Source organism: Thalassophryne amazonica, chromosome 20, assembly GCF_902500255.1.
Source record: "Thalassophryne amazonica chromosome 20, fThaAma1.1, whole genome shotgun sequence".
Taxonomy (NCBI): domain Eukaryota; kingdom Metazoa; phylum Chordata; class Actinopteri; order Batrachoidiformes; family Batrachoididae; genus Thalassophryne; species Thalassophryne amazonica.
In genome coordinates this window covers 16,701,685-16,729,310 of record NC_047122.1, presented here as the reverse complement: position 1 = coordinate 16,729,310, position 27,626 = coordinate 16,701,685, and the positions used below count along the sequence as shown (strand labels likewise).

Here is a 27,626-nt window from a genome sequence, read left to right as displayed (position 1 = left end):
CACAGTGTAAAGCCAACATTTATGTGTCAACACAATATTGAGTGCACGTTTTACATCATCAAACGTGCACACATCATAAAACGTGCGTACAGCACTAATAAAATGAGCGCACATTCTCTCCACATGCAAAACATTTTGTGATGACACTTCCAGGGCTCCATAAAAATGCCTGTTTTTACAAATAAAAATGGAATATTTTACAAAAGCTCATTTATCTGTAAACACCAACACACGACACATGTCACATTAATGTGTTGGTTTACATAATGAATGACTGAACCAATCAGTGTTTAGCAGAGGCACTTTTACCCAGAATCCTTTGCGAGCTGTCTGTGTTTGTTACAAAACCTCAGAATTGGTGCATTATTCAACATTAAAAGATATATGTTATATTTTAACTTTGTACATGGGTGATTCTTAGACTACAGGCACTTATGTCCTTTGATCATATTGTATGAATAACAGAAAAAATGGGAAATTTCACACTTTTATAGTTATCTTTACAATGAAAGTGTGTTAAGAAATTTGTTCTAGTAGTCTATGATGACTTTTTCACCTTTTTTCAGCATCATTATATGCAAATATTGCTGTTTTGTGCTTGTCCCACGCCCAGGCTTTTGATCTTCATTGATAAAAATGAATGGTAAAGAAACGTTTTTTCTAATGTTTTAAAATATCTCTGAATAAAATACCAGTAAAATAATCAAAACATAATTGGGGTATTCAATGTCATGCAACTGTTGTGATTTTTTTAAAACAAAATGTAGTTGTCCCACACTATTGCCGTAATTTCCACCACAACACTGTAATGTCCCTTTAAACAGTTTGTATGAAAGATTGTTTGGGTAGTTTCTATGGAGATAAACAGTGATATCCGAGCACATGTATATAGCGCCAAATCACAACAAACAGTTGCCCCAAGGCGCTTTATATTGTAAGGCGTGGTGGAAATTACATTTACAAGGCCAATAGTGCCCGTAGTTAAAGAATCACCCACAAATGACAGAATTGACATTAATGGAGTTATTCTATCAGTATTCACACCAAACCATAAGTCAGGATGCCTTTATTTTTCAAGACCTCCGCCTGACCGGAGCATTGTGATTGGTAGAGAGCTGGCTTTGTGGCTGCTCTCAGGGTGCTTCTGTGCTGTAGCCGTGTAGCTTCCAGCAGGGGGCAGCATGTTCAAACATAGAAGTGCTGACTCATTGTTTGGGTCTTTTGTTGCTTTTTATGCTTCCAAAAGCGATCGAGGTGTTTAAACTCAAATTCAGCTTGTTAGCAGTTGCAAATGTACCAGAGACAATACTGGAAGTTATCGGTTATCTGTAACTTCCGATACATTTTTGGGTGGTTCATCGGTTTATCTTTATCAAAGATAACTTTTCAGTTATCTGATTATCTGTTATCGAAGTTAATTTTTTGGTTATCTGTGCCCACCACTGCTTATTAGTGTTATTAACAGGCTGCGTTTATGACTAATTGCCACAGGTGCACAAAACCTTCTCACAGCTGCTCCTTTTACCGTGACTGCATCAAAATGAACAGTTATCACTTAAAAACGAGTCATCATAACACAGCATCACACTTGTGTAAACTTTGGAATTAACCTGTGCCTCAGCTCATTGAAGCGCACGCTGAGACACTTCTAGTAACTATGTCACCTGTCAGAAACACCCGAGTACTCATGAGTACTTTGTTTTCAGAAGTCTCCGTAGCTGTTTGCTTTGAACGCCGTATACTTCAAACCCGGTCACGGAAGTGCACAAAGTAATCCCTGTTGCTCATCGGATGGTCATTAACAGTCTAAATCTAAATTGTTATGATTTCAGTGCGACATGTCCTTTAAGAACCTTAAACTTCAACAAGTTTTTGAAGAACTCAGCCCTTTTATTTCCTTTTAATTACGTAATTTATTAATGTTAATTTACTGTCTTAGTATTTATAAATTGTGTAGGTTCTTGTTATCATATACACACTATTATTGTTATTAACTACTATCAGTATTATTATTTTATCTACTATTTTGACATTTGATTTTTAAATGGACCACAATGGAAATAAATGTTTTCACTTTCTTGTGTCATCCATGTATTTTTAATGTAAGGTAAGTGTACCCTTTAAGGCCACTTTCAACTTTGATGTCGATTTACAAAAAAGGAAAATATATATTTTGCCATCCATTACTTCATCCAGTCAAATGGTTTGTTACTTCTATGACATTTTTTATTGCATACAAATCACATTTTCCTTTGTTGAGTTAGCCCCACCCCAAAGTATACAGTCTCGGGACCCCTGACTAGAAGACACCCAAAAACTTTGGTGTGGTGCGTGTCAGAAACAGAGTAATTTAATCCCCCACATCCACCTTATTGTTGTCCTTCTAGAATCGGGAACTACAGATCATGAGGAAGCTGGACCACTGCAACATTGTCAGGCTACGTTACTTCTTTTACTCCAGTGGTGAAAAGGTAATACCTTTATTTTTATTTTCATTTGACTATTGTTGCAAGATTTGGTGTACAAAGTGTAACCAGAAAACTAAGTTGCCTGCTTTGTTTGGCTGGTAAGCACACTGTCATCTTGTTAAACTGAAACATCTGTAATGACCTGTTAATTGCTGTCAGTGCTGTGAAAAGGAAGAGGTTCTTAAGGGCGTAAATAAGCTTTTTATGACACCTGGGTCACCTCGTGCAAACAAAGGCCTCTGTCTTTATGAAGACAGTGCTGGTTCCCCACAAATGCCTGAGTTGCCCTGATACTGATGTGGCAGATCAGCACAGATAATCCTCTGGACATAATGTTAAACCTGTTTTATGCCCACCCCTTTCCCATGTTGTGTATAGAAAGACGAGGTGTACCTCAACTTAGTGCTGGACTTTGTCCCTGAGACGGTCTACAGGGTTGCCAGGCATTTTAACAAGGCCAAGAGCATAATTCCGATCATATATGTTAAGGTAAAATACTTTCTTGTCAACTAATTTCTACACAAAAAGTTCACTATATATATATATATATATATATATATATATATATATATTGCACTTGAAAACAACTTTTTTTCCTGCAAGCCATTTTTTCAGTCATGTTTGTTTGTTTGTTGACGTGTTACTCGTGCGGACAGCTGATTTTATGTTGTCATTTCCTCAGGTGTATATGTATCAGTTGTTTCGTAGTCTGGCTTATATCCATTCCCAGGGAGTGTGTCACAGAGACATCAAGCCTCAAAATTTGCTTGTCGATCCAGAAACTGCTGTCCTGAAGCTGTGCGATTTTGGCAGGTGAGGCACCATGAAGCTGTGGCTTTTTCACACACTGGAACACAGATCAAGTCTTGGAAAGATATAGTGGATGCTGATAGGGTACCGCAGTCTCGTTTGAATCCTGCATGATACGAGGTCTGTGAGAAAAGTATCGGACCTTTTTATTTTTTTCAAAAACCATATGGATTTGAATCACGTGTGATTGCATCAGACAAGCTTGAACCTTCGTGCGCATGCGTGAGTTTTTTCACGCCTGTCAGTTGCGTCATTCGCCTGTGAGCAGGCTTTGTGTGAGCAGTGGTCCACCCCTCTCGTCGGATTTTTATTGCAAATAAATGTCTGAACGATTTGGAGCCTTGCTGCATCAATTTTTTCCAGAAACTGTGAGAGACGTCCAGGTGGACACTGTTCGGAAAATTAATATGGCTTTCAGGGACGATTTTATGGGGATTATACAGATTAAGGAGTGTTACTTCCGCTTTAAGGACGTCCCACAACTGCTGAGAGCGCAGCGCGCTCCCAGCGCCGATCGACATGCTCAAATAACCAGATCATTTCCAACGTGAAGGCTTTGTTGATCCGGGACCTCGTCTGACTTTCACAAAAAGGCAGGAGACGTGGACATCAGCACTTTTTTGGCACATTCCACTGTTACAGGAGTTTTTTTCATGGAAAGAAAAGCGGAGGGACGCGCCACGGAGCCGTTCATTACGCGGCACAAAACCACCTCCGTGTTGGTCTCACAGGATGGCTTTCAGGTGGATTTCAGATGGATTCCGGTTGCTTTTCAGTCGTGTGATTATCCGATTGTGATTGTGCATGAGCTGGACATGCCCCAACATGTCCTGGAAGGCTTCATCACAGCGCTCCTCTTTCCATGACAAAAACTCCTGTAACAGTGGAATGTGCCGTTCATTTCTAAACTGGACGCTGTCTTGATCCGGTATGTTGTCTGACTAGCACAGGAATTGTGAAAAGACATGGACATCAGCACTTTAAGACAGACATGCGGAGGAGTTCCGCTCGTCGCGGTGGAGCCGCATGGCACAAAGCAATGCCGTGATGAAGCCTTCCAGGACATGTTCGGGCATGTCCAGCTCATGCACAATCACAATCGGATAATCACACAACTGAAAAGCAATCGGAATCCATCTGAAATCCACCTGAAAACCGTCCTGTGAGATACTTTTCTCACAGACCTCGTATTGTGGGATTTGACCACTTATAGGGCAGCCGGTCCTGTTGTGTAATATGTACACAGTATAACTTCACATGGAAAAAAGGTGTACTGTTTTGTTTTCGGCTGTAATCACTGAAGCAGTCTTGAAAAGTGCAGTTCCCAGTGGAGAAGGGAAGACGAGGCAAATGGGAGATGTTGTGTCGGTAAGTGTTAGCCTATACAGCTAACCAGAGTAGCTACTTTCTCTCACCTGCAAAACCGCCTCGACATGTTTGAGCTCTGGGTCTTAAACAAACCACAAGACATGTCCACTTTCGCACTGCATCATCACTTTTCTTTGCATTTTCATTTTGTTTGCGTGTAATTTGCTCAAAAACTCAGAGAAAATGCCATGTTTTTTTCCCCCAGAAGTAGAGAAATGACATCATATGCGTCATATTTTACCCCTTTACCGCACACCCTCAAACGAGACTGCGCGAGCCAATTTGCCCACCACTGGTCCATTGTTCATCCCATGCTTCCCTATCCTTGTCTAAGTCATGTAACTCTTCCTGGGGGATCCCACTGCATTCCCAAGCCATCTGGGAAATATAATCCCTCCAGCGTGTCCTGGGTCTTTCCTGTGCCCCCTTCTTAGTTGGACATGCCTGAAAGACTTCCCTAGGTAGGCGACCATGGGGCGTCCACACCAGATGCCCAAACCACCTCAACTGGTGCCTTTTGATGGAAAGGTGCAGCAGCTTTACTAAGTCTCTCCTGGATAGTTGAGCATCTCAGCTTGTTCAGGAGTGAAAGCCCAGATACCCGACGGAATAATATCCAGGGATGAAAATTTTCCACAGATCCACGGATTTCAAAGTTTTTCTGGGCCATTTCTAAGATCAGTGTAAATCCGTTGAGAAAAATTTTGGGTAGGTGGTGCAGCGCGGGTCATCCATGCGAGTTAAATCTTTCCTCATATGCATGAGAACCATAATAGTGCTGCCAAAACTGCAAGCTTAAGTGCACAGCATCATTGGTTACTTTTTATACAACAAAAAACTTTTAGCTAGTCAGAATCTCTGTAATATTGAAAGTCACTGAAAGTACCTGGATGTGGAAGTTTTGAATTTCTGCAAGTTTGGTCTGTCGAGCTGCATCTTAACATCAAGAGAGAAGATGAAGACTGCGTTAAAGACATCGATACTGGTGCAAAAAAAAAGGTTTAAGTGGACATGTTTGGAATGGGAGGTGGACGTGGACAAAGGCGACTCTGTGAATTTTTGCGCAAGGTTGAGCTACCCAGTAACGCTATGTTCGGATTTAATCAACAAAACCTTGGAAGAACACTGCAAGACGAAGAAACATGTCATCAAATAAATATTAAATGGAGTAATCTGCCCGAATCAAGAGCACGTAAGAGGTACAGAGCGAGCACCAAAGCCCACAGCACTCGTACCAGTCAGTGATCAAACATCCAGTGCTCAGGTGTGTGTCCCCAATAATTTTATTCATGCAATTAAAATGTGTTTACAATCACTGAAATTTTTAAGTGTGGTGCAGTTATTTATGCTGTGCACATACTGAAGTGAAATTCAGTGCTACAAAACCAGCATTGCTATACGGATTTTTGTCCAAATTTGTTTCCATGTTCCGTTTATGCCATCATATAAAACCGCTAACTTTATATATATATATCAGTCCCTGATTGTGCAAGTTCTCGTACTTAGAGAGATGAGAGAGGTCTGTAATTTTCATCATAGGTACACTTCAAGTATGTGAGACAAAATGAGAAAAAAAATTCCAGGAAATCTCATTGTAGGATTTTTAAAGAATTTATTTGTAAATTATGGTGGAAAATAAGTATTTGGTCAATAACAAAACTTCAATTCAGTACTTTGTAACATAATCTTTGTTCGTAATGACAGAGGTCAAACGTTTCCTGAAAGTCTTCACCAGCCTTGCACACACTGTAGCTGGTATTTTGGCCCATTCCTCCATGCAGAGCTCCTCTAGAGCAGTGATGTTTTGGGGCTGTCGCTGAGCAACACGGACTTTCAACTCCCTCAACAAATTCTCTATGGGGTTGAGGTCTGGAGACCGGCTAGGCCACTCCAGGACCTTGAAATGCTTTTTACGGAGCCACTCCTTCGTTGCCCGAGCTCATGAGTACTCATTGTCATGCTGGAAGACCCAGCCATGTTGCATCTTCAATGCTCTCATTGATGGAAGGAGGTTTTGGCTTAAAATCTCACGAGACATGGCCCCGTTCATTCTTCCCTTAACACGGATCAGTTGTCCTGTCCGCTTTGCAGAAAAACAGCCCCAAAGCTTGATGTTTCCACCCCCATGCTTCACAGTAGATATGGTGTTCTTGGAATCCAACTCAGTATTCTTCTTCCTCCAAACACGACGAGTTGAGTTTTTACCAAAATGTTCTATTTTGGTTTCATCTGACCACATGATATTCTCCCAATCCTCTTCTGGATCATCCATATGCTCTCTGGCAAACTTCAGACAGGCCTGGACATGTACTGGCTTAAGCAGGGGGACACACCTGGCACTGCAGGATTTGAGTCCCTCTCTGCGTAGTGTGTAGCCTGTGTTACTTTGGTCCCAGCTCTCTGCAGATCATTCATCAGTTCCCTCCGTGTAGTTCTGGGAGTTTTGTTAACTGTTCTCATGATCATTTTGACCCCACGGGATGACATCTTGGGTGGCCTCAGATCGAGGGAGATTATCACTGGTCTTGTATGTCTTCCATTTTCTTACAATTACTCCCACAGTTGATTTATTCACACCAACCTGCTTGACTATTGTAGATTCACTCTTCCCAGCCTGGTGCACATCTACAATTGTCTTCCTGGTGTCCTTCAACAACTCTTTGGTCTTGGCCATGGTTGAGTTTGGAATATGACTGTTTGAGTCTGTGGATAGGTGTCTTTTATACAGATAACGAGTTCCAACAGGTGCCATTAATACAGGTAACAGGTGGAGGACAGAAGAGCTTCTTAAAGAAGTTACAGGTCTGTGAAAGCCAGAAATCTTGCTTTTTTGTTAGTGACCAAATACTTATTTTCCACCATAATTTACAAATAAATTCTTTAAAAATCCTACAATGTGATTTCCTGGGTTTTCCTTTTTTTTTCTTTCTCATTTTGTCTCTCATAGTTGAAGTGTACCCATGATGAAAATTACAGACCTCTCATCTTTCTAAATAGGAGAACTTGCACAATCAGGGACTGACTAAATACTTTTTTTTACCCCACTGTGTGTGTGCATATATATATTATGGCTTTATTTTGACACAAAATAGGCTTTTTCTGAAAACGTGACCCTGTAGAGAAAAACAAATGGGCCCTTCTTCTTTTGTGGTGTATAACGGCACCTGGCATGCTTTTTGTTGCATTGCTGCCACCTGCTGCATCAGTCCGTTATAGCAGTATTAAATACTCTCGATGAGTCCGGTGTATTTCAAGTATTTGAAAAGCCAACACGCCCCCCTCTCACTTGACCTGATGGCTAAAATACTTCCTACAGAAACTTCTTTCAGTCCTTATAATTGCTTTCCTTCAGTTTTTACTCTTTAGTAGATAAACCATTCAAAAATGACTAAATATATTTTGTCCGCATGCTGAAGTTGTCCTGCATCATTTTGGTGAATTTCATAGACTGCGGTACAGCTGGTGCACAGGACGTGTGCTTTTTAATGACACAATTCTACTGTATGTGTCTGTGGGGTTTTCCTGCTGACTGACATAAGTAGTTGGGCTGCAAACTCACATGGTGTGATTTAGGAATTTATTATGGGACAGTAATTTGTAAGCATACATTTTACATGTAAATATTAATAAAGTCACTGCTTTATACCACAAATGTTGTTTTGATAGGTTTAATCTCTTTAAATGATTTACACACACTTGCATGAAGTTTCAGTATATTTCAGAGCTCATTACAGGTTAAGGAAAGATACTTAAAGAATAGTTTTGGCAAGTTCAGTGATATCTGTCCAAATGCTATGGCATTTATAGTAAGTACATATGCTATAGCACGAGGCAGATGTCACTGAAAGAAGGTCTACATAGACAGATTCTTTTATTACAGTCAGGTTTCCACAAATCAAACATACAAAAAATATAAGATGGAAATTCATGAAATTAGGTCTCTATAGTGACCCTGAAATGCCTCTAAAATGCTCAAAGCCTGTGGGCTCCCACCAGGGGCAGCGCCCCTCGACCTTGCTGGGGGCCTACGGCGACCCCCGGGCCCCCGCTGTTTTCAGAGTTTTTTTTTTTCTTTGCCCATTCTCATCCCTGAATCTCACTTCATTTGTATCCATGACCTTATTCTTTCGGTCAATATCCAAAGTTCATGAGAATACTTGAAGATAGGATTGGAGAATTAATTATCTGGTAAATTAAGATTCTCGCATTCTGGCTGAGCTTCTTCTTCACCACGATGGTCTGGTACAGCGTCCATGAAACATCAAACACAGTCCACTGGTCAATGTAGCCATGTATCTGCTGTAGCATCTGAGTTGTCCGGAACACAGATTTATATGTTTTCATGTGCAGAAAACGCAGACTAAAATTATACTCATTTTAAAGGATTGTCTTGATATAGTGTTCTGCCCATTTTCTCTCACTTTAATCACATGACCAAACACAGCACAGCCATTACTGGGGCCTTTTTAATAATTTAGTTTGGTTTCTTCTGTTTTTCTAGCGCCAAACAGTTGGTCCGTGGTGAACCTAACGTGTCGTACATCTGCTCACGGTATTATCGCGCCCCGGAGCTCATTTTTGGTGCCACAGATTATACGGCAAATATTGACATCTGGTCTGCAGGCTGCGTTTTGGCTGAGCTGCTGCTTGGACAACCCATATTTCCTGGGGACAGTGGTGTGGACCAACTAGTAGAGATCATCAAGGTGTGTGTGTGTGTGTGTGTGTGTGTGTGTGTGTGTGTGTGTGTGTGTGTGTGTGTGTGTGTGTGTGTGTGTGTGTGTGTGTGTGTTGTTTGATGTGAGGTTATTCTTGTTGGCAAGGTGATGAAAAGGTATGAGTTACTGTTATGTTTGCATAATATTACTTGTATTGCTTTTGTTTTCAGGTGCTCGGAACCCCAACAAGGGAACAAATCCGAGAAATGAACCCAAATTATACAGAGTTTAAGTTTCCTCAGATTAAAGCTCATCCATGGACCAAGGTAAATAAATGTAGAAATGAGGCAGGATTTCTTATTTGTCATGAAAAAGAAAAAATCCATTTGTTGACTGAGCAAGCAAGTTGTGTGTGTGTATGTACACTCAACAAAAATATAAACGCAACACTTCTGGTTTTGCTCCCATTTTGTATGAGATGAACTCAAAAGATTTAAAACTTTTTCCACATACACAATGTCACCATTTCCCTCAAATATTGTTCACAAACCAGTCTAAATCTGTGATGGTGAGCACTTCTCCTTTGCTGAGATAATCCATCCCACCTCACAGGTGTGCCATATCAAGATGCTGATTAGACACCATGATTAGTGCACAGGTGTGCCTTAGACTGTTCACAATAAAAGGCCACTCTGAAAGGTGCAGTTTTGTTTTATTGGGGGGGGATACCAGTCAGTGTCTGGTGTGACCACCATTTGCCTCATGCAGTGCAACACATCTCCTTCGCATAGAGTTGATCAGGTTGTCAATTGTGGCCTGTGGAATGTTGTCCACTGCTCATCAATGGCTGTGCGAAGTTGCTGGATATTGGCAGGAACTGGTACACGCTGTCGTATACGCCGGTCCAGAGCATCCCAAACATGCTCAATGGGTGACATGTCCGGTGAGTATGCCGGCCATGCAAGAACTGGGACATTTTCAGCTTCCAAGAATTGTGTACAGATCCTTGCAACATGGGGCCGTGCATTATCCTGCTGCAACATGAGGTGATGTTCTTGGATGTATGGCACAACAATGGGCCTCAGGATCTCGTCACGGTATCTCTGTGCATTCAAAATGCCATCAATAAAATGCACCTGTGTTCTTCGTCCATAACAGACGCCTGCCCATACCATAACCCCACTGCCACTATGGGCCACTCGATCCACAACATTGACATCAGAAAACCGCTCACCCACACGACGCCACACACGCTGTCTGCCATCTGCCCTGAACAGTGTGAACCGGGATTCATCCGTGAAGAGAACACCTCTCCAACGTGCCAAACACCAGCGAATGTGAGCATTTGCCCACTCAGGTCGGTTATGACGACGAACTGGAGTCAGGTCGAGACCCCGATGAGGACGACGAGCATGCAGATGAGCTTCCCTGAGACGGTTTCTGACAGTTTGTGCAGAAATTCGTTGGTTATGCAAACCGATTGTTTCAACAGCTGTCTGAGTGGCTGGTCTCAGACGATCTTGGAGGTGAACATGCTGGATGTGGAGGTCCTGGGCTGGTGTGGTTACACGTGGTCTGCGGTTGTGAGGCTGGTTGGATGTACTGCCAAATTCTCTGAAATGCCTTTGGAGACGGCTTATGGTAGAGAAATGAACATTCAATACACGAGCAACAGCTCTGGTTGACATTCCTGCTGTCAGCATGCCAATTGCACGCTCCCTCAAATCTTGCGACATCTGTGGCATTGTGCTGTGTGATAAAACTGCACCTTTCAGAGTGGCCTTTTATTGTGGACAGTCTAAGGCACACCTGTGCACTAATCATGGTGTCTAATCAGCATCTTGATATGGCACACCTGTGAGGTGGGATGGATTATCTCAGCAAAGGAGAAGTGCTCACTATCACAGATTTAGACTGTTTTGTGAATGATATTTGAGGGAAATGGTGATATTGTGTATGTGGAAAAAAGTTTTAGATCTTTGAGTTCATCTCATACAAAATGGGAGCAAACCCAAAAGTGTTGCGTTTATATTTTTGTTGTGTGTGTGTGTGTCCGTCCCAAGTTGGGGAGGATTCAGACTTGAAGTAATTTTGCCCATTTTGTCACAGGTCTTTAAGCCTCGCACCCCTCCGGAGGCTATCGCTCTTTGCTCGCGGCTGCTGGAGTACACGCCAGCCTCGCGCCTCTCTCCGCTGGAAGCCTGTTCACATGCCTTTTTTGATGAGCTGCGCCAGCCAAATACACGACTGCCCAGTGGGCGAGAACTGCCCATGCTCTTCAATTTTAGCACCATAGGTATGTGCACGCAGACCTCTCCTAAATTCAAGCAGATTCCACAGTGGTTCACTGCAGCTTCATGGCTACAAAGTTGCATTGATACCATTGTACTGTTGATGATTTCAATTTTCAATATCAATTTATTTTCATTTATATAGCACCAAATCACAACAGAGTTACCTCAAGGCGCTTCACACAAGTAAGGTCTAACCTTACTAACCCCTAGAGCAACAGTGGTAAGGAAAAACTCTCTCTGAGGAAGAAACTACTACAGACATAAATTACAGAACAATTCACAAAATGAATATACAGGAAATGCAGTTGGTGCACAGGACAGGAGGGTCTCCAGCACAAATACATCTCCCATCTCTGGATGGAGCTGCACCTTAAACAGAGAGAAAAAAAAAACAGAATCAGGCATCAGAAAGACAAGAAATACAGTATAATTTGCCAGCATTAAACAACAAGAAAAAAAAAGGAAATACTAAGGTGATCAAAAGGGAAAATAATCAATCAATCAATTTTTTTATATAGCGCCAAATCACAACAAACAGTTGCCTCAAGGCGCTTTATATTGTAAGGCAAGGCCATACAATAATTATGTAAAACCCCAACGGTCAAAACGACCCCCTGTGAGCAAGCACTTGGCTACAGTGGGAAGGAAAACTCCCTTTTAACAGGAAGAAATCTCCAGCAGAACCAGGCTCAGGGAGGGGCAGTCTTCTGCTGGGACTGGTTGGGGCTGAGGGAGAGAACCAGGAAAAAGACATGCTGTGGAGGGGAGCAGAGATCGATCACTAATGATTAAATGCAGAGTGGTGCATACAGAGCAAAAAGAGAAAGAAACAGTGCATCATGGGAACCCCCAGGCAGTCTACATCTATAGCAGCATAACTAAGGGATGGTTCAGGGTCACCTGATCCAGCCCTAACTATAAGCTTTAGCAAAAAGGAAAGTTTTAAGCCTAATATTAAAAGTAGAGAGGGTGACTGTCTCCCTGATCTGAATTGGGAGCTGGTTCCACAGGAGAGGAGCCTGAAAGCTGAAGGCTGTGCCTCCCATTCTACTCTTACAAACCCTAGGAACTACAAGTAAGCCTGCAGTCTGAGAGCGAAGCGCTCTATTGGGGTGATATGGTACTACGAGATCCCTAAGATAAGATGGGACCTGATTATTCAAAACCTTATAAGTAAGAAGAAGAATTTTAAATTCTATTCTAGAATTAACAGGAAGCCAATGAAGAGAGGCCAATATGGGTGAGATATGCTCTCTCCTTCTAGTCCCCGTCAGTACTCTAGCTGCAGCATTTTGAATTAACTGAAGGCTTTTTAGGGAACTTTTAGGACAACCTGATAATAATGAATTACAATAGTCCAGCCTAGAGGAAATAAATGCATTAATTAGTTTTTCAGCATCACTCTGAGACAAGTCCACTGTCCGAGGCCATAAGAAGATCATTTGTAACCTTCACTAATGCTGTTTCTGTACTATGATGAATTCTAAAACCTGACTGAAACTCTTCAAATAGACCATTCCTCTGCAGATGATCAGTTAGCTGTTTTACAACTACCCTTTCAAGAATTTTTGAGAGAAAAGGAAGGTTGGAGATTGGCCTATAATTAGCTAAGATAGCTGGGTCAAGTGATGGCTTTTTAAGTAATGGTTTAATTACTGCCACCTTAAAAGCCTGTGGTACATAGCCAACTAACAAAGATAGATTGATCATATTTAAGATCGAAGCATTAAATAATGGTAGGGCTTCCTTGAGCAGCCTGGTAGGAATGGGGTCTAATAAACATGTTGATGGTTTGGATGAAGTAACTAATGAAAATAACTCAGACAGAACAATCGGAGAGAAAGAGTCTAACCAAATACCGGGATCACTGAAAGCAGCCAAAGATAACGATACGTCTTTGGGATGGTTATGAGTAATTTTTTCTCTAATAGTTAAAATTTTGTTAGCAAAGAAAGTCATGAAGTCATTACTAGTTAAAGTTAATGGAATACTCAGCTCAATAGAGCTCTGACTCTTTGTCAGCCTGGCTACAGTGCTGAAAAGAAACCTGGGGTTGTTCTTATTTTCTTCAATTAGTGATGAGTAGAAAGATGTCCTAGCTTTACGGAGGGCTTTTTTATAGAGCAACAGACTCTTTTTCCAGGCTAAGTGAAGATCTTCTAAATTAGTGAGACGCCATTTCCTCTCCAACTTACGGGTTATCTGCTTTAAGCTACGAGTTTGTGAGTTATACCACGGAGTCAGGCACTTCTGATTTAAAGCTCTCTTTTTTAGAGGAGCTACAGCATCCAAAGTTGTCTTCAATGAGGATGTAAAACTATTGACGAGATACTCTATCTCACTTACAGAGTTTAGATAGCTACTCTGCACTGTGTTGGTATATGGCATTAGAGAACATAAAGAAGGAATCATATCCTTAAACCTAGTTACAGCGCTTTCTGAAAGACTTCTAGTGTAATGAAACTTATTCCCCACTGCTGGGTAGTCCATCAGAGTAAATGTAAATGTTATTAAGAAATGATCAGACAGAAGGGAGTTTTCAGGGAATACTGTTAAGTCTTCTATTTCCATGCCATAAGTCAGAACAAGATCTAAGATATGATTAAAGTGGTGGGTGGACTCATTTACTTTTTGAGCAAAGCCAATAGAGTCTAATAATAGATTAAATGCAGTGTTGAGGCTGTCATTCTCAGCATCTGTGTGGATGTTAAAATCGCCCACTATAATTATCTTATCTGAGCTAAGCACCAAGTCAGACAAAAGGTCTGAAAATTCACAGAGAAACTCACAGTAACGACCAGGTGGACGATAGATAACAACAAATAAAACTGGTTTTTGGGACTTCCAATTTGGATGGACAAGACTAAGAGTCAAGCTTTCAAATGAATTAAAGCTCTGTCTGGGTTTTTGATTAATTAATAAGCTGGAATGGAAGATTGCTGCTAATCCTCCGCCCCGGCCCGTGCTACGAGCATTCTGACAGTTAGTGTGACTTGGGGGTGTTGACTCATTTAAACTAACGTATTCATCCTGCTGTAACCAGGTTTCTGTAAGGCAGAATAAATCAATATGTTGATCAATTATTATATCATTTACCAACAGGGACTTAGAAGAGAGAGACCTAATGTTTAATAGACCACATTTAACTGTTTTAGTCTGTGGTGCAGTTGAAGGTGCTATATTATTTTTTCTTTTTGAATTTTTATGCTTAAATAGATTTTTGCTGGTTATTGGTAGTCTGGGAGCAGGCACTGTCTCTACGGGGATGGGGTAATGAGGGGATGGCAGGGGGAGAGAAGCTGCAGAGAGGTGTGTAAGACTACAACTCTGCTTCCTGGTCCCAACCCTGGATAGTCACGGTTTGGAGGATTTAAGACAATTGGCCAGATTTCTAGAAATGAGAGCTGCTCCATCCAAAGTGGGATGGATGCCGTCTCTCCTAACAAGACCAGGTTTTCCCCAGAAGCTTTGCCAATTATCTATGAAGCCCACCTCATTTTTTGGACACCACTCAGACAGCCAGCAATTCAAGGAGAACATGCGGCTAAACATGTCACTCCCGGTCTGATTGGGGAGGGGCCCAGAGAAAACTACAGAGTCCGACATTGTTTTTGCAAAGTTACACACCGATTTAATGTTAATTTTAGTGACCTCCGATTGGCGTAACCGGGTGTCATTACTGCCGACGTGAATTACAATCTTACCAAATTTACGCTTAGCCTTAGCCAGCAGTTTCAAATTTCCTTCAATGTCGCCTGCTCTGGCCCCCGGAAGACAATTGACTATGGTTGCTGGTGTCGCTAACTTCACATTTCGCAAAACAGAGTCGCCAATAACCAGAGTTTGATCCTCGGCGGGTGTGTCGTCGAGTGGGGAAAAACGGTTAGAGATGTGAACGGGTTGGCGGTGTACACGGGGCTTCTGTTTAGAACTACGCTTCCTCCTCACAGTCACCCAGTCGGCCTGCTTTCCCGGCTGCTCGGCATCTGCCAGGGGGAAACTAACGGCGGCTAAGCTACCTTGGTCCGCACCGACTACAGGGGCCTGGCTAGCTGTACAATTTTCCACGGTGCGGAGCCGAGTCTCCAATTCGCCCAGCCTGGCCTCCAAAGCTACGAATAAGCTACACTTATTACAAGTACCGTTACTGCTAAAGGAGGCAGAGGAATAACTAAACATTTCACACCCAGAGCAGAAAAGTGCGGGAGAGACAGGAGAAGCCGCCATGCTAAATTGGCTAAGAGCTAGTAGCTACGCTAAGCTAGCGGATTCCTAAAAACACGCAAAGTGAATAATGTGTAAATAATTTAGAGGTGATTCAGCAGAAGGAGTGCTTTAGTTAAGGCACGTAAAGATTACACTGTGCGTCTTAAGTCTGGACTTGAAAATCTCCACAGAATCTGACTGTTTTATTGATGCAGGGAGATCATTCCACAGAACAGGGGCACGATAAGAGAAAGCTCTATGACCTGCAGACTACTTATTCACCCTAGGGACACAAATTAGTCCTGCACCCTGAGAACGCAAACCCCGGGCCGGTACGTAAGGTTTAATTAGGTCAGCTAGGTAGGGAGGTGCCAGTCTGTGAACAATTTTATAGACTAGTAGCAGAACCTTAAAATCTGATCTCACTGGTACAGGAAGCAGTGAAGGGATGCCAAAATGGGTGTAATGTGGTCGCAATTTCTGCTTCATGTCAAACGTTTGGCTGCAGTATTTTGAATCAGTTGGAGAGCCCTAATGCTGGACTGCGGAAAACCAGAAAATAGAACATTGCAGTAGTCCAATCAAGAAGAGATAAACGCATGGATCAGGGTCTCAGCATCAGCCATAGACAGGATGGGACGAATCTTCGCTATATTTCGCAGGTGGAAAAAAGCAGTCCTCGTAATACAGTGAGGAAAATAAGTATTTGAACACCCTGTGATTTTGCAAGTTCTCCCACTTAGAAATCATAGAGGGGTCTGAAATTTTCATCTTAGGTGCATGTCCACTGTCAAATCGCAATGTATGAGTTTTTAATAATTTATTTGTATGTTACTGCTGCAAATAAGTATTTGAACACCTGTGAAAATCAGTGTTAATATTTGGTACAGTAGCCTTTGTTTGCAATTACAGAGGTCAAACATTTCCTGTAGTTTTTCACCAGGTTTGCACACACTGCAGCAGGGATTTTGGTCTACTCCTCCATACAGATCTTCTCCAAATCATTCAGGTTTGGAATTTCAGCTCCCTCCAAAGATTTTCTATTGAGTTCAGGTCTGGAGACTGGCCAGGCCACTCCAGGACCTTGAAATTCTTACGGAGCCCCTCCTTAGTTGTCCTGGCTGTGTGTTTGGGGTCATTGTCATGCTGGAAGACCCAGCCATGACCCATCTTCAATGCTCTTACTGAGGGAAGGAGGTTGTTTGCCAAAATCTCGCAATACATGACCCCATCCATCCTCCAATACGGTGCAGTCGTCTTATCCCCTTTGCAGAAGATCACCCCAAAGTATGATGTTTCCACCCCCATGCTTCACGTTTGGGATGGTTTTCTTGGGTTTGTTCTCATCCTCTAAACATGGTAAGTGGAGTTGATTCCAAAAAAGCTCTATTCTGGTCTCATCTGACCACATGACCTTCTCCCATGCCTCCTCTGGATCATGGCTTGAGCAGGGGGACCTTGCTGCTCTGCAGGATTTTAAACCATGACAGCATCATGTATTACTAATGTAATCTTTGTCACTGTGGTCCCAGCTTTGTTTAGGTCATTGACCAGGTCCTCCTGTGTAGTTCTGAGCTTTCTCAGGATCATCCTTACCCCACAAAGTGAGATCTTGCATGGAATCCCAGACCAAGGGAGATTGACAGTCATCTTGTGTTTCTTCCACTTTCTAATAAATAATCATAACAGTTGTTGTCTTCTACCAGCCTGCTTGCCTGTTGTCCTGTAGTCCATCCCAGCCTTGTGCAGGTCTACAGTTTTGTCCCTGGTGTTCTTAGACAGCTCTTTGGTCTTGGCTATGGTGGACAGGTTGGAGTGTGGCATGGGCATAGGCATATGGCGTAGGTATGTGATTGATTGAGTGTTCACACACTCAATCAATCACATACCTACGCCATGCAGCTCCGTCGCGACGCACGGAATTCCTCCGCACGTCTGTCTCAGTGTGCCGAAAAAGTGCTGATGTCCACGTCTTCCGCAATTCCTGTGCTAGTCAGATGACATCCCGGATCAACACAGCGTCCAGTTAGGAAATGAACGGCACATTCCGCTGTTACAGGAGTTTTTGTCATGGAAAGAGGAGCGGAGGAATTCCGCGCGTCACGACGGAGCTGCATGGTGCAAAGCAACGCCATGATGAAGCCTCACAGGACATGTTGTGGCATGTCCAGCTCATGCACAATTTCTCAGATAGTCACATGACTGAAAAGCCACCGAAAGCCATCTGAAAACCGTCCTGTGAGACCAACACGGAGGTGGTTTTGTGCTGCGCCATGAGCGTCACGGTGGCGCATCCCTCCGCTCCTCTTTCCATGAAAAAAAACTCCTGTAACAGTGGATTGTGCCAAAAAAGTGCTGATGTCCATGCCTTCTGCCTTTTTGTGGAAGTCAGACGACGTCCACGATCAACAAAGCCTTCACGTTGGAAATGATCTGGTTGATTCAGTGGGGTTTGAGCCTGTCGATCGGCGCTTGGAGTGCAGCGCGCTCTCAGCAGCTGTGGGTGGTCTTTAAACCGGCTGGAGCACTCCTTAATCTATGTAATCCCCATAAAATCGTCCCTGAAAGCCATATGAATTTTCCGAATGGTGTCCACCTGGGGGTCTCTCACAGTTTCTGGAAAAATTTGATGCAGCAAAGCTCCAAATCGTTCAGACATTTATTCCCAATAAAAATCTGACGAGAGGGATGGACCACTGCTCACACAAAGCCTGCTCACAGGCGAATGACACAACCGATAGGCGTGAAAAAACTCACGCATGCGCACGAAGGTTCAAGCTTGTCTGATGCAATCACACGTGATTCAAATCCATATGGTTTTTGAAAAAAATAAAAAGGGCCGATACTTTTCTAACAGACCTCGTATATGACCACTAGAGTCCGCACTCCCAATGCTGCCCACTAAACGTGAATGTCCCTTCATAGACAGTGACATGACGCCTCCTAACCGGGCAAAATATTGACGAAGTTCCCGGATGTTAATGCATTTTCAATGGGGATTTGTGACTGAACACACTCACAAAAACACTCGCAAAATACGTGTTAAAAGGCCATTCTGACCTGGATATCAAGCCAGTAAAATTAATTAACATTAAATCATGTCATGAAAGTATAAACTTACTCTGACACCCACACATTCCAAAATATTAGTGTTGAAAGTTACATAGATCTGCACTGTTAAGCTGCGCTGTTGTGCTGAACCCAGCTGCTGTTGCTGCTGTTTTCAGCGTAGAGCAGCTCCTAAAACTATTATATATATATATATATATATATATATATATATATATATATATATTATTTATTTATTTTTTTCACAATTATCCTTTATTGACCGAATTTCATTCATGAAGTCAGTGGTGGGTGTGTGTGTGTGTGTGTGTGTGTGTGTGTGTGTGTGTGTGTGTGTGTGTGTGTGTGTGTGTGTAAGTGTCATCCTTGTCCTCAGACGACACAGGCACAGGCAGGAAACATACGCCTGTTTATCAACCAAACGTCACAGACAAAGTGACAAGAATAACCTAAACCACTTACTTATGGAAGGAAATATTGTCTCCATTGTTTCTCCGTTTGTGGCTTTGCCAACATGCGCAGTTTTCTGGCATATTCCACCTGTTTCTTGACGAGACTAATAGAACTTCAATGTAGTGTTAATTTCATCAGACGAAAGAAGATGAAATATGTTCGTCAACAACCCTTTTTCCTATGACTATGACGAGATGGCACCAGTGTTCTAAAACTGTATAAATGTGCGTTATTGTTGATGAATAAAAATGAGATGAAAATGTTTTGCAGGAAATAAATAAACAAAAACTCCCTCCTTGTTTTCCTCTACTACACAAGAAGAAACACAACAATGAATAAGAGCTTGGGACTCCAGCGAGGGCGGTCGCATCTCCTCCTCTCTGCTCTCTGTCCTTGTCTATCTCTGCTCCAACCTTTAAAAGTCCCAACTTCACCACACTGTGAATTCTTCAAAATATTTTTGGAATAACCATGGAATTGGTCAGCTGGTCTCTGAACGCTATTGACACCATTTTTTCAACAAGGAAATCACGGCTGGGGGACCCTGCGTGCCCAGATGGAACCTACCCTGCGGGCTATGTTCTCGGCGCCTGGGAGAAGTGGCGTGTTGCGTGCTTGGTACCACTCTCTGTGGAGGACGTCAAAGACTTATTTATATTTGGTTTTATTGTGGGAGGGCTGGTGCTCATTGGTTTATGTGCTGTCCAGACCTACCGGAGAATTGATTTAACCTTGCAAAGAAAGATGTCTGAGACCAGGGAATACTCATAAAATGGATTTGGTCGGGCAGAGGAGCTGCAAATGTGTTTCTCTGCTCAACCCAAACATGGCAGGCTTATCAGCCTCCGAAGATCAAAACACCCCACTGTTTGCCTTGGTGAACCATTCGGCTGCTCTCTCATCTTCTGCTCCCCTCTACAGTCTGATGTTGTCAAGGCAACTCCAGACATTATGCACACAGTGACAGAAACTGATACAAACTCATCTGACTGATACAAACTCATCTCATCTGCACACTTGACGCACGCCCCTCTCGCCACCACCGCACCCCCCGCGCCTCCACCCTGCCGCTGAGCTCATGGCTGCGTGGGACACTGCTGCGGCCCCCCACACTCACATTTCCTCAGTACGGTTGACAGACTGTATTAAAGTTTAGCGTACATAAACAATCACATGTATATGTATGGTTGTTTTAATTCTGATGTGTGCCATTATTACGTTCAACGTAATAATGGGGCAGCCAATGATGTGGATCTCTGCCGTGGACTGGAACATTAATATCTCCCACTTCTCTGGTTCTCTGGTTAAACTAGAGTTACTGTCCCTCATGAAAATAATAATACTAAAGATAATATTATCAGTTCCATGTCTCTCTCGGTGTGTGTTGTGGGATTTACTGTGGCTCTCTGTCGAGTAAAGGTGGAAAGACTGATCATTCCATTGTGCAGGGCTGCAGGGCTGCACTCTGAGTTCCATTATAGTTTATCTTTCCTCCTTTGACCATGAGGTGCACGTGTGCGTGCGAACGAACCGTCCGTGAGTAAATGTGGAGATGTCTGACGTGATACTTGATGTGGACATGTCCTGTTTGGCAATCAGTCTGTGAGCAGGACTTATGTCCTTTATTGAACAGAACAATGAGAAAGTTTAAGGGGAGAACAAGGAACTAACTGCAGCAGCCAGACAGTTTTTTTGTTTTTTTTTAATTGTTCACGTGCACTCACGAACGAATCGTCCGTGGGTGGAGTGGAGTGGAGATGTCTGGACTTCTTACTGGATGTGGACATGTCCTGTCTCTGGCAATCAGTCTGTGAGCAGGACTTTTATGGACTTTATTTAAACACATTTGTGAGAGAAGAGTGAGGAGCTGCAGCAGCAGTCAGGCTGAGCATATTTTTGTTTTTCTGTGCTCTTTGAGCGTGTAGTTTCACTGCATTGTGTACAGGATATAAAAACAATCCTGCGTGATTTATGCTGTGGGAAAAATGAAACACAGCAGGAATCATAAATTGGCGTCGGGTAATGTTGTATTGTGAGGGTATGACTTCCAGTCACGTTGAGTACCATCGTGTTGCCCTGACTTGCACTGAAACCACCTAATTTCTGCATCGAGCACAAGACGCAAAAAAATTAAACGTTTAATTTTTGGCGTCTGATTTGCTTCGTCCTTTGCATCCCTCGCGCTGTTGGGACATTGAGCTACATCATCTCGGCACTAGGTTGCTTCCACGTGGCGTCGTCATAACATTGCACGACGCAACTCGGAAGTGGGCCCGGTGTGAAAGGGGCTTAAGACTAAGAACGAACTTTGAAAGAACACTAAGACTAAATTGAAAAATGGGCGACAAAATTAACACTACTTCAATGAGCGATCTCAGTCAACGGCCCAGAACACCCCAACCAGTGACGTCAACCAGAAGTGCCCTCCACTGACTTCAGCCAATGGCGATTTACATGTCAGTTTAGCGGCAAATTTGATTCAAATATTATCTACACTGCACTCAAACATTCTGCAAGTGTATAAATAACTATTTTTACCAAGGAATGCACAAATAAATTCTCAAACAGCGTTTCTGTTCTCCTTTAATGTTAGCTCATTTAGAGAGCTGTTAATAGGCATTATGTGGATCTGTGGGATAAGTTGGACTGCATTATGTAGACCACGGTTTAGTTCATAGCATTTGTGTCCTACTACGCTTGACCAACTCACTTTGTCCCAGTCCACACAGCTGTAAATGTGTTGGCTGGTGCAGTAACCTGCAATGACTCCAGGGGGAGTTGTTGACTCTTTTTCCTCGTGTTATGATACCGTATTTTGTCATAGGTACATTTACAATTTATCAATAAATAAAGAAATGTCAGTTCTGAATGTTATGGGCAAGCGCGGTGGCCAAGCAATTTGTGCATAAGGTTCCTGGTTCAAGACCACCCCCTGCCCATTCTTCATGTAATATGGAGTTTTCTCAGGAAGGGCATCCGGTGTAAGACTTGTGCTAACTCAACAGGCAGATCCACCTCAGACCTGCTGTAGTGACCCCAAGTGGAAAAAATCTACCACATCAGTATGCACTGGAATTTATTAAAAAAGAAAAGAAAAAAAAAACAATAAATCATCCAGATAAAAGTAAAAAGTGAGAAAATTAAAAATAAAAGTTCTCACATTATTGTGCATATGCATTAAAATTCTGGAGCTCAGTAACATGAATCCTGTATTTTACTGTCAGATGTGTTTTTGTTTTTTTTCTTTCAGTTTTAATATCCTGTTTCAGTTGTGATGTAAACCTCTGGATTTGGCTCGACGGTGCCCCCCTCCCTCACCCCGTGCTTTGGGTTTTGCACTCTGCCATAAGGGGGTTGTGTTGTCTTTAATTGGCTGAGTGATTTTTGGTCCTCACTTTGTTTTGATCTCATCAGAGGCCATTTTTAATGCAGTTTGCTGTTGTTACATCAAATCTAAATCAGACCCGTGTGTGTCTTTGCAGAGCTGTCCATCCAGCCCCAGCTGAACTCTGCCCTCATCCCTCCTCACGCTCGCTCTCATACAGCTGCCTCCGCCCATGGTGAGAAAGCGCTTCCTTGCTGTCATGGTTTTGTTTCTACAGACATGATCACTGCTTCTGAAAATGTTCTGATCAAGTTTGGTGTGAAATGAAAAACACTATAAATAGGGCTGAACGATTTTGGAAAATAATCTAATTGCGATTTTTCTCCTCAATATTGCGATTACGATTTAATATGCGATTATTTTTCCCCTTCTTATACATTAAAAAACCACGCACACGCAACAGAATTAATGAATCCGTTTCATAATAAACAATATATTTTTTTAAAGTGCAAACAACACAATGCAACACAACAACAATGCAAACAAACTGACTTTACTTGTTCAACTTTAGTTTTATGTAAGCCTATGTAGGTCTACTCTTTTTAAACACTGAACTTTAAACACTGAACCTTATAGATTTATAACAATCTATAAATAAATACAATTACAGGTATAAAACAAATAAAGCTTACTGATCTCAACGTGGTGTTGCCTCGTGAGGTAGCAACTGTAGCAAGGCAGGTTCTGCACAATACCTGACGCTGCGCTGCATCTTCATTTTTAAAGCCAAAATAATTCCACACAACTGACGTGCTGCCCCTCTTTGGTTCCAAACTTTGAGCTGTGTCCGCTTCTGTCGAGCCTGAAGCCATTGTACAACAGGTTAGCGCAGTGCTACTGCTAACTACACATTGTGGCTGCTTTCTTTGCTCGGCTTGCACTCAAATCTCGTGCGTTACGAGATCATGTTTCAAATCGCGTCCTTTGCAATTAGGAAATCTCGTTCTATGATATTGCGATATTATCGTTAATGCGATTAATCGTTCAGCCCTAACTATAAATAACCATAAATGAATTAAAATGACTCAAAGAGTCTTTGTTAGAATGTGGTACAGTGCTCTCAAATAATTGAGGGAAACTGATGTCAAAATTAATTTTTGGACATGTTTAACAGCCCTACAGGGATATTCGTTATTAAAAAAAAAAAATCTTAAATTCTGTGTTGAATCAGACTGTGTTTTTATTGGATTCACATATTTCAGAGGTGTTCTAATGGCGGCCGTGGGCCTCGCGTGGGCCACAGGCAGGTGTTCTGACAGCCCAGCATACTGTGCCGTAACAGGCCTGGGTGTCTTTCTGTTATTAACTTTCTTCTGTTGTGTAGCGTTGTCATTTCTGTTTGTCTTGTAATCAAAATTAAACACGATGAAGGAAAAAAAAAATCTTGTCTGCTGCCTCATTAAACTCCATCACACCACCTTTTCTTCTCAGAGACTAAAACCTGCACATGCTGTTAAATGGAACACGTGCTGTAGTTTAGCTTTGAAATTCATGTCAACATCATGCTGTAGAATTGTGCTGCATCGTTTGCACAATGAGCTGCAGCAGACCGCTGTTTGTTATTGGATGGAGGTTTGGTTTGTTTTGGTTGGTGTGAAAACAAATAGCTCTGACACCACGGAAAGGATCTCGCTCCATTTTTGTTGTTTTGTGATAAGTCACACACGTGACTTTCAGGTGTGATTTGTACAGCGACTTTTTTTCTCTGTACTCAGGTGTGACGAAATGTTTGAATCTGCCAGCGGTAGCAAAGTGAAAACCCAACCAGGGTTTGATTCAGATGGAAGAAACATTCACACTCATCATTTCATTGATGCTGCAAGAGCTTCCACAGAATGTAAATCATTTGACATGATAAAAGTTTATCACAAAGTTCTGTAGTTCATCAACTGTACAAATTCTCCCCATTTCAAACTGCCATCTTAATTTTTCACCTCAAATGAACAAAACATCAAAATTTATTGTGATCTCATCTCATCTGGGGGAAAACTTAAATACCTGAAGGTGTGATATTTGTCACTCAGAGCTCACTGCGCTTTTCTCTCCTTCAGATGGTTCAGATTCATCTCAGCACAGTTCGGTACCAGGATCCCTTAACAGTATCTGAAGCAGCATCTCACCTGTTCAGCCGCCGGCCTCACCTTTCATTCAGACACACACGTTCCTGCTTTCCTCCGTGCTGCTCGTATTTTAGCTGCCAGAGTCCAAACTACGGGAGATTGTTGAAGCAGCTCAGGTGGGATGTGAAGGTTCAATCCTGGGGGCTGGTCCTCTGTAATATAACCTTTTTTTTTCTTTTTTTAGATCAACATTCTTCTCCTTTTATTATGTTTTATTTATTTAAACATTTAAAGCATTATTTTATCAAACCACATTTTGTGTCTGAAGTCTCTGCTTACATTTATTTAATATTATATAATATATACTTTCTTTGCATCCTTGATGGTTAATCCGTGATTGCTCTTTCTGACCGAGACCGGAATCGGCCTCCAAAAGGTCTTCAGGCTGAAAGAATTCTTTTTCATTATTCAACTCAGGGCAAGAGAATGACAGCAGCATAGACTTCCTAAAATTCTCCAACCAACAAAACCTGATGTCCAGAGTGGAAACAATTCCTGAACTTTTAAATGACCTGCTGAAGAGGAAAAACGTTGGTGTTTGGAGGCTTGTAGCGAGGTGCCTTCAGTCATGTTTAGTTACGTGTTCTTATTATTCAAACCTCGTTAAGACTGGCTGTATTCATTTAGAGATAAAATACTTTAGGTTTTCAGCTTTTAAACTTGATTCAGATTTTAAACACCCATCTGAAGCACGTTAGATATGTTGTTACTATACAGAAGCAAGTGCGTTCATTCATTCATTCAGCTTTTTGTTTGCTGCTCTCACATATTTCAAGCTTTACTCAAATGTCAGTTTGTGCAGAATGTAAAAACTTTTTTTTGTTGTCTTCTGGCACAGTAAAGTGTTGAACTTTAACAGTGGTCTGAGCTTTGCGTAAATGTTGTCCTGTTGCTTGAGTGTCATTTGTTCTCATTAGGTGGGTAGAATGAGGCCCGGTGACAAATTACAGTAGCACGAGCTGCACATCTGTAATTTTCTAAAAGTTGAGAGTGACAACACAAACTGTCATTGACACCAACTATGAATACCAGCCTCTTAGCTTGTTTGTCGGAGTCTCCATGTGACGTCTCCAAAGCTGAAATGAACTTAATTTTAATCTTTTCCCATAAATTCTGGAGGAGCCACGTGAATGCATCAAATAACCCTCAGTGTTGTTATAATATTAATAGTAATTAATGTAAGAATACAAAAAGATTAATTCTGTGAGCCTCTTTAAAGTCTGAAATATTCTTTCAGATAAAATATTTAAGTCCTTAAACTTCTAAATTAAGTTCAACTTAATTTTAAAATTATTTTTCTCACTTAATTGTTTATGATTTCTTGTTCCTTAAGAAAAAAATCTTACCTTGTAGTTGGTCCTTTTTAATTTTACAGCTGAGAAATGAAAAGATACTTGATGCTCATTTTGCAGACATTATGTGTTTTGTTTATTGATCTACTATATTATTGGTGGGACGACCTTGAAATAATGTGTCAAACTCCTTCTGTGGGAAGTGATGAGAGACGTGTTTGTGTGGAACCTCGGCCGGTAAATGTTTGTTATATTTACCTCTTGTTAGTGCTGCTCATATGCACATAGAAGCATTAAGAAAATGAACTGTGTGTGTGTGTGTGTGTGTGTGTGTGTGTGTGTGTGTGTGTGTGTGTGTGTGTGTGTGTGTGTGTGTGTGTGTGTGTGTGTGTGTGTGTGTGTGTGTGTGTGTGTGTGTGTGTTTTCTGGTACTTCTATCTTTGTGAAAACCAGGTGACATTTGGTACCTAAAGTTAGTGGGTGAGGATTTTATATATATATATGTATATATATATGTATACGAGGTCTATTAGAAAAGTATCCGACCTTATTATTTTTTTCAAAAACCATATGGATTTGAATCACGTGTGATTACATCAGACATGCTTGAACCCTCGTGGGCATGCGAGAGTTTTTTTTACGCCTGTCGGTTACGTCATTCGCCTGTGGGCAGGCTTTGAGTGAGGAGTGGCCCACCCTCTCGTCGATTTTTTTCATTGTTTAGGAATGGCTCAGAGACTGCTGCTTTGTTTGATCAAATTTTTTTCAAAACTGTAAGGCACAACTGAGTGGACACCATTCGATAAATTCAGCTGGTTTTCGGTAAAAATTTTAACGGCTGATGAGAGATTTTGGTCTGGTAGTGTCGCCGTAAGGACGGCCCATGGCGCCTGACGGCGATCTGCACTTCGAGGCGGCAGCGTCTCGCCGTTTCAAGTTGAAAACTTCCACGTTTCAGGCTCTGTTGACCCAGTAAGTCGTCAGAGAACAGAGAACTTTCAGAAGAAGTCGGCATGAGGAGTTTATTCGGACATTCCATTGTTAACGGACATTTTGTAATGAAAGAACGTGCGGACAGAGACGCATGTCGGCCGGACCAGACCGCGGGGGGTCGCGACAGGAAAAACACCTCCGTTGGAAACCTTAACGGGAAAGTTGGAACATGCCCAAGCTGTTAAACAATTTCTCAGTTACTCGTTGAAAGCCATCAAAAGCCGCCTGAATTTTACAAATGGTTTTCAACACGGAGGTGTTTTTCCTGTCGCGGCGCACACAGATTTGCCGAGTCGTCACGGAAACGACTCGGCGAATTTGCGCGCACGTCTTTCATTACAAAATGTCCTTAAACAGTGGAATGTCCGCATAAAGTCCTCATGCCGGCCTCTTCTGAATCTTCTCTGTTCTCTCACGACGTCCTGGGTGAATTAAGCCTTAAATTAGGATGTTTTCAGGTCGAAACAGGCCGACGACGGCGCCTGGAAGCGCTGCACGACGTCCCGCTGC

The 27,626-nt window shown here is 42.1% G+C and overlaps 1 protein-coding gene across 3 annotated transcripts in view; it reads left to right on the top strand.

The window, feature by feature from the left end:
• Nucleotides 1-27,626, top strand: part of gsk3aa (glycogen synthase kinase 3 alpha a) — a 51,651-nt gene that overhangs the window by 15,183 nt on the left and 8,842 nt on the right. The window contains exons 4-12 of one of the 3 annotated variants that reach the window (XR_004558265.1): nt 2,388-2,471; nt 2,847-2,957; nt 3,151-3,281; nt 9,148-9,352; nt 9,535-9,630; nt 11,414-11,600; nt 22,809-22,886; nt 24,427-24,548; nt 24,763-25,722. Coding sequence is in view for 1 of the 3 variants with exons in the window: in XM_034161357.1 (XP_034017248.1) it covers nt 2,388-2,471; nt 2,847-2,957; nt 3,151-3,281; nt 9,148-9,352; nt 9,535-9,630; nt 11,414-11,600; nt 22,809-22,886; nt 24,763-24,818 (948 nt within the window). In the remaining 2 variants the exon portion in view is untranslated. Of the gene's footprint in view, nt 1-2,387; nt 2,472-2,846; nt 2,958-3,150; nt 3,282-9,147; nt 9,353-9,534; nt 9,631-11,413; nt 11,601-22,808; nt 22,887-24,426; nt 24,603-24,762; nt 25,723-27,626 lie in introns of those variants that run through there. The other 2 variants (XR_004558267.1, XM_034161357.1) reach the window with 2 other exon arrangements.